The 8,089-nt window shown below is 42.5% G+C and overlaps 1 protein-coding gene across 2 annotated transcripts in view; it reads left to right on the forward strand.

Moving 5' to 3' along the window:
- The window catches only part of LOC131221546 (cysteine-rich receptor-like protein kinase 44), an 83,818-nt gene extending 75,998 nt beyond the window's left edge, over nt 1-7,820 (forward strand). For both annotated transcript variants that reach the window (XM_058216825.1, XM_058216824.1), the window contains exons 4-7: nt 5,593-5,803; nt 6,486-6,723; nt 7,079-7,229; nt 7,321-7,820. In XM_058216825.1, coding sequence (XP_058072808.1) covers nt 5,593-5,803; nt 6,486-6,723; nt 7,079-7,229; nt 7,321-7,668 — 948 coding nt within the window. In that variant the 3' untranslated portion in view covers nt 7,669-7,820. The remainder of the gene's footprint in view (nt 1-5,592; nt 5,804-6,485; nt 6,724-7,078; nt 7,230-7,320) is intronic.
- Nucleotides 7,821-8,089: the final 269 nt, after the last annotated feature.

Here is an 8,089-nt window from a genome sequence, read left to right on the forward strand (position 1 = left end):
GTCTTGGGGACCCCGTGTAGCCGAACGACCTCTAAAAAATAAATTCGCCACGTGTGTTGCATCGAGGGTCTTCTTGCATGGGATAAAGTGCGTCATCTTGGATAAACGATCTACCACCACGAACACCGAATCCATGCCGCATTGTATTCGTGAGAGACCAAGTACGAAGTCCATTGATAAATCCTCCCAAGGACCATTAGGCACTGTAGGTGTAGAGGCCCGTATTCGAGATTGCCCCTTGGAGGTCCGACAAACATGACAACGTTGTACGGCTTTTCCCACATCGCGTACTAAGTTGCGGCCGATAATACCGCTCTTCCACAAGAGCTCGCGTCTTGTCTCGCCCCAGTGTCCACTAAGGCCACCTCCATGTAGCTCTGAATAATCTGCTCCCTCGAAGTATTTGGGATGCACAATCGATTCCCTTTGAAGAGAAAATCATCCTGTATATGAAGGTCACTGGGGTGACCTTCTTGACACTTCATCCAAGAATCTTTGAAGTCCTCATCCTCGGCATACAGCTCCTTGAGACAGTCGAAGCTGACTACCTCGTTGCTCATTGTAACTAGTGATGTAGGACGGCTAGGTGCATCAGCCACCTTGTTCTGCTGCCCTGACTTGTGCTTCAGAACAAACGTGAATTCCTGTAAAAACGCAACCCATCTAGCATGCACATGATTCACGTTAGTCTGACTATTAATAAACTTTAATGCTTGATGGTCAGTGTACAAAACAAACTCTCTTTGAATCAGATAATGCCGCCAATATCGCTGCGCAGCTGCGTACAACTCAAGCTCATAAGTCGACCACTTCTTTCGGGCTTGAGTTTCTGTAGAAGGCTACCGGCTGCCTTCTGTGATAATACTCCTCCAATTCCGACATATGAAGCGTCACACTCAACCTCAAATAATTTGTCGAAATTAGGAAGCACCAAGACCGGTGTTGTAGACAAACGATGTTTGATCTCATGAAAGCTCTTATCAGCTTTATCGGTCCACTGGAATGGTCCTTTTTTCATGCAATCTGTTATAGGCGCGACTATAGTGCTAAAATCTCGCACAAATCGACGATAGAAAGTCGCCAACCCGTGAAAACTCCTCACCTCATGAATGTTTGTCGGGATCGGCCATTCCCTAATAGCTCGCACCTTTTCATCGTCTACACGAATGCCTGTGGACGTTACAACAAATCCTAGAAACAATAGGCTGTCAGTTAAAAAACTACACTTCTTCAAGTTGAGGTACAACTTGTTAAGTTGTAGGACCTGTAGCACCTGCCTGAGATGTTTCTTGTGTTCCGCCTCATCCTGGCTATATATCAATATGTCATCAAAATATACTACCACAAATCGGCTAGTGAACGGTTTTAGAACTTGATTCATCAAACGCATAAAAGTACTTGGTGCGTTCGATAGGCCGAAGGGCATGACCAGCCACTCATACAACCCTTCCTTGGTCTTGAATGCCGTTTTCCACTCATCACCGGGTCGAATACGAATCTGATGGTACCCGCTCCTTAGATCTAGTTTAGAGAACACCTTGGCCCCTTCTAACATATCGAGCATGTCGTCCAACCGTGGTATTGGGAACCGATATTTGATGGTAATTTTGTTGATTGCTCGGCTGTCGACACACATGCGCCAGCTTTCATCTTTTTTTGGCGTTAATAATGCTGGTACGGCACATGGGCTCATGCTCTCTCTCAAGAGACCCTTACGGATCAATTCCTCCACTTGCCCCTGAAGTATCTCACACTCCTTCGGACTCATCCGATAATGAGGGCGATTAGGCAGGCTAGCCCCAGGGACGAGGTCTATTTGATGCTGGATGTCCCTCATGGGGGGTAATCTATCAGGTAAATTATTAGGCCAGATTTCTTTGAATTCGTTTAGAAATAGTTTAAACTTGAAGGAATGTTTAAGGGTTCCGATTCCTCTCCCTTCACCACTACGGCGTATACCTCGCCGGTTCTCTGGATTCCTCCATAAAATCTCAAATGATCAAGAGGGAACTCCCCTTCACTTTAGAGGCTTCAAGGTGGTTCTCTGGTGCCATAGGGGCAAGGATTATTTTTCGACTATCCTTGACAAATACGTAAACATTATCTCGTCCCCGATGGGTCGCATCACGGTCCGACTGCCAGGGTCGACCGAGTAACATATGACAAGCTTTTATGTCGACCACGTCACAAAGTATTTGATCCTTATAATTTTTGCCAATTGAAAACGAGATAGTGCATTGTTCAGTTACCTTGGTCTCATTCACCTTTTTTATCCAGCCAATTGAGTACGGGGAAGGATGTTTCATCGTTGGTAGCCACAACTTGTCCACCATCACTCTTGAGACGATGTTCTCTCTACTACCACTGTCTATGATCACATCACAGACCTTTTCATTGACGGTGCACCGAGTATGAAATATACTGTGTCGTTGTGGATGTAATTCCTTTCGTGGGGTATACAGCAATCGCTTCACAACTAAAAATTCGTCACGATCCTCGCTCGTCATTTTATCGCCACCTGCTATTTCTTCAGTGATTTGTTCATGTTCATCAAAGCGATGGTCTTCTTCTACGGCCTCATCTTCAGTGCCCCCTTCGTTTATAGTCAAGTGTGCCGCGGGACGTTGAGGACAAGTGTTTGATAGTGGCCTGGTTGGCCACAGTGGTAATAATTGTTCGACCTTGGCCGAGCATAAGGATTTGGAATCCTACTCGGACTCGCTGTTGTAGGTGCTGCACGTTGAGGCCTGGATGAGCCGCTCCCTGTATCACGGTTTGTGGTTGTAGGAAGTTGAGGTACTGGGTCTTTTCCTCATGGTAGCACTGGATCCTGTGTGGGACCCGTCATGGGGGGTCGAGTTGAAGGATATGGACGAGCAAGAGCTCTTGCAAGTTGTGTTTCTGCCCTACCCGCCAATTGAACTGCTTCATCCACGGTCTCGGCGGTACATCCGAACTCGGTCTGAATTGTCGGTCGCAACCCACCTATAAATCGCGCCACCTTCTGTGACTCGATTCTGACAGATCGTTTCGTGTAGCCAACCGTTGGAATTCTTGAGTATCTGTTCGATTTCCTTGCTGCAATTTTGATATTTTTTGGAATAATATCTGCTCATAATCACTGGGTAGAAATCGAGATCGAAGAAGACGTCTCATCCGTGGCCATGATGAGATGGGCGCCTTGTTCTGGCGAGCTCGTGAGAGTTGTAATTGTTCCCACCATGCAGAAGCACCAGATTTTAATTTAAACGCTACCAATTTTACCCTTTTATGATCTGGCACGTCCATGTAATCAAAATATCTCTCTACTTCGGCTAGCCAATCGAGAAAATCTTCTATACGTAATAAACCGTTAAAACTAGGAAGTTCAGCCTTACCTCGATAGTCTCTTTCAGTACAATCTAGACGATCACCTCCATGGATTGGTCGTCGCGCAAAACCCTCATTAAGGTCCTCGTCGCTAGAACTTGAATCATCTGGTGTAGCCCTACGGTTTGCCACTGGTAGTGCTCTACGAAAATCGGGGTTGTGTCGTACCGCGACCATGGGTGGTGGAGCCACCACGGGTGATGGAGCACCGCCTAAGGCTCGGGGCGGAAGTAGCGCATCCGCAAGACGGTCGAGAGTTGCCTGCAGCCCTTACATGGTCAACTGACTCTCCCGGTGGAAAGCTTCCATTCTTTCCGAAAGATAACGAATCCCTGGATCACCGTCCACAGGATTTTGATTCATACCTTCGTTGTTTGCCATCGGCCCGAGGGGAATCCTCGCTTTGATACCAATTGACGCAGGGATGAACGTGATGAGGATAACTACTCCGAATCCACGGAGCTTCTCTGGACTCCTCACAAAGACTTCTCGAATCCACGAGGAAAGAAAGCAGAAAATAGAAATAAATTCTAATAAATTCGAAATTGATTAATTGATGAATAAAAACGAGTTCACAACCCTTTAAATAGGGGTACCAAGCAATGGGAAAGAAATCAGAATCAAACTACAACTCAAACTCTTAGAATCCGTGACTTACTATAAATAGTAAACTTACTATTTATAGACGGTCGTGATGTCTACTAGTGCGCAAGGTTTTCGGCCAAAAATAGTAAGTGTCCTATTTGGCTTCACCAAACCGTTCTCCTAATTATTCTAAGCTCTTTTCACGTTGGGCGCAACTCCTAAAGCCCGACGGATGAAGAGTTATAATCAAACTAAAACTTACTATTTATAGTAAAAGCGAAATTAAAACGGGGAAACGACCATCGATCCAGGGGTTTTTCGCAATTCCGGGCTGCGCAACCCGGCGTAGCGGGTTGGTTGGCTTCAGTAGCTCGTTCTACCCCAAAATCATATATTTTACGTCAGATAACTCATTCCGGATTGCAAGATACGCCCGATTTAAGGTTCGATGGTCCGGATCATTTCTGTCGTCGACCGGGCCTTTTCTGATCCATCTTGGCCATGTAACTGTCCGCGACCTGCTCTACATCAGTATACTATGATGGATTTGACTTAGCTTTTGTCTATTTTCTTTTCTTTTCTTTTTTTCACTTAATCGTCCATGGCCAAACAAAAGTGCCCAACAATAGCTAGAATGAGACACATGCATGGGATCCTAGATCTTCATAGGAGAGGTAATGTAGAGTAGGTTGCGGACACTTTTATGGCCAAGATGGATCAGAAAAGGCCTGATCAGAGGTGAAAGTGATCAAGATCATCAGAAACCTAAGGCAAGCATATCTCGCAAATCAGAATGATTTATTCAACGTACCATATATGATTTTCGGGTAGGAGAAGCTACTTTAGCTAACCAACCCTTCCATGCTAGGTTGCCACGTGGATTTTGCAAGATTCCATCAAATCAACAATGAAAAGTCGTTTTTAGTTTCGTCTTTACTATTTATAATAAGTTTTAGATAGATCATCACTCTTGATCCTTTGAGCTTCAAGAGTCGTCCCCAACATGATAAGTGCATAGAAAATTTAGGAGAATAACACTTACTATTTTGTCCGAAAAACATGAAGTCTAGTAGAAATCATGATAGTCTATAAATAGTAAGTTTACCGTTTATAGTAAATTATGTTTTCAGAGAGTTTGAGTTGCAGTTTGATTCTGAAACTTCTTAAATTTGATATAAATATTTAAAAGATTGTAAATTCACTTTTATCATCAATCAATTAATTTTCGAATTTATTAGAGTTTATTTCTATTTTTCCTCATAATTTCTAGGACTCTCTGTGATAAGTTTAGAGAAACTCCATGGATTTGGATTACTTATCCCCTGAGGAAGATAGTGCTTGACCTCATCACATCCTTCCCTGCATCAAGAGGCCACTTAGTTGCATTTGTATTTAAATCCGGTTGGCCTATTTTAATGTGGCCTCATGCATTTGTGGCATGAGCCCACTTTCTTTAAAAAAAAAAAATTAATAAAAATAAAAATAAAAATAAAAAATTGTACCCTATCCTTATCTTGCATTGCCTTGAACTGATTTCGCTGGTACATACAAACAGAAAGAAATTACATTTTTATTTCTTTTAAATATTTGTTCCCCTCAGATTAATATGCCTTAAACTATCTCGAACATTTTCCACAGGGAAAATTATCCGATGGAATGGAAATAGCAGTGAAAAGGCTTTCAAGAAGGTCGAGGCAAGGGATTGGAGAGCTGCGAAATGAGGTAGAATTGGTTAAGAAACTTCAGCACAGAAACCTTGTAAGGCTGTTTGGTTGCTGCTTAGAAGCGAATGAAATGATGCTCATCTATGAATACGTTCCAAACAAAAGCCTCGATACATTTCTTTTTGGTACTTACTGCTCCTTTTCCACATATCCTCTAACATGGCACACGTGTATGAGACCATGGACACATTAGGTGGGGGCCAACTTATCTGGCGCCAAAATATGTATGATGAGTTTAGACCGTTGGCCATCATTTTCTTTTTTTTTTTTTCACCGTCAATTTTCTCATACCTGCACCTGCCAGATGAATGGGTTGGCCCAGCCCTTTTTTGGATGGCACACTGGGTTGGATGAGCTCACCTGATGAATGGCCCAGATTTCATGTCTTCCGCATTGGCATGTGATCTTCCAAACGCCTCCTAAATCTCTCCGTTGGGCTAATCTCTTTTTGGGCTAAACCTAACTGTATTAATTTGAAAAAGAAGAAGAAGAAGAAGAAGAAAAAGAAAAGAAATGGAAAAAAGACAGTATTTCTATGTTGATGACTTCTGATCCGTTCATCAAGTGTGACCTACATTTTGGATCATCTAGCCAATGAAAACATTGGATGGTATACAATGCATTGCACTTACTCGTGTGGCCCACTCGATAGCTGACTCCGTGAGTTTTTGGTGAGATGTTCTACAATTCGGGTAGTGGCGTGAATGTCATACTGACATAATGCTGGAATATCTTATCTTCATTTGATCGAATATTGCTTACTCATATCGACAGTGACCAGAAATTATTATTTTTTGATCGGATCAGGTCCAATCAGACGTTTGCTTCTGAACTGGGACAAAAGGTTCGAAATCATCAAAGGAATCGCTCGAGGACTTCTCTATCTCCACGAAGATTCCCGACTCCGGATTATTCATAGGGATTTGAAAGCTAGCAATATCTTGTTGGATGCAGACATGAAGCCTAAAATTTCAGATTTTGGAATGGCTAGGCTTTTTGGCGGTGACCAAACACAAGGCAATACGGAACGGATTGCAGGAACATAGTAAGTTAAACACTTCAATCCCTTTCTCATTTTTATCTTACAGTGAAACCAAAGCATCCTATGAAACAAAACTATCCCCCAGAAATCTCGTTACCACATGTAATTCACAAAGTCCTCAGGCACACTTTGGAAAGAGAACTTCTTCTTTGTCTTTTATCAGAAATCCCTTCTTTTCAGAAATCCAATCCATTCAATATATAGGACACACTGTGGCATATATGCATTCTCAAAGCCCAATGGTCCAGACAGCAAATGGGCCACATCATATGATTATAGGACTAACAGTTTATCTTGCTCGCATTTCTATCATCTTAGACGAGAGACCAACATTAATTGATCATGCATGGCATTGCAGTGGATACATGGCCCCAGAGTATGCTATGAGGGGGAAATTTTCGACAAAGTCAGATGTCTTTAGTTTTGGTATTTTAGTTCTAGAGATTATAACCGGTAAACAGAATGCTGGTTTCGGAGACTCCCAAAATTCTTCAAACCTTCTAGATCATGTAAGTGTTAACTTATTTGCAAAACATGTATTCGGTAACTTATTTACACAGCCAATTTCATTAATTTAAGACATTTGTGGATTATTGACAGACATGGAAGCATTGGACTAAAGGAAAAATGTTAGAGCTGATGGATCGAACTCTCGATCAGTGCCCAACACAGGAAGTGTTGAGATGCATTCATATGGGATTGCTATGCGTTCAAGAAGATGCCATCGAAAGGCCTACCATGCCGTCTGTTGTTCTCATGCTCAATAACGATACTGTAACTCTTCCGGTTCCTTTGAAGCCTGCATTTGTTGTTGGTGCAAGTATGGTGCGGTTAGATCAGGCCTCAACAGATTCAGATTTTCATGCAAGTGAGTCGGATCAATCTAACAGTACAGTGAGACCATGTTCTGTAAATGAGGTTTCGATTACTGAATTAGATCCTCGGTAATATCACTGAATTAGACCATTTAATAGATTACCGAATTAGACCATCTGTAAGGATTATTCCTTGTTTGAGTACATTCTTGGCTAAGAGCCACAAGTCATTTAATTTATACCTGTTCTAATGTCTTTGAACAAAGAAAGATGAGCTTTTGGTGCCGTCATTGAGCCCATCGTGTTTTCCTTGCTAATGTTTTCCAGTTAGAACTAGGGTTTCCTTGTATTCTTCTACTTAATGTTTTTTTGGCATTTTTATAATTAGAGAAATATTCACAATGTGAGAGAAACCGACCATCCATCAGGTAAGGCACATGTCCACACACCCTAGCAAAAACATGACGGCAGGCTAATGATCAGGTGAATAATAAATGGAAAGTTAGGTTGATTACTTGTTCTTACACTTGGCAGTGGTGGGGAGCTGTGGTCTT

Source organism: Magnolia sinica, chromosome 12 (assembly GCF_029962835.1).
Source record: "Magnolia sinica isolate HGM2019 chromosome 12, MsV1, whole genome shotgun sequence".
NCBI classification, from domain to species: Eukaryota; Viridiplantae; Streptophyta; class Magnoliopsida; order Magnoliales; family Magnoliaceae; genus Magnolia; species Magnolia sinica.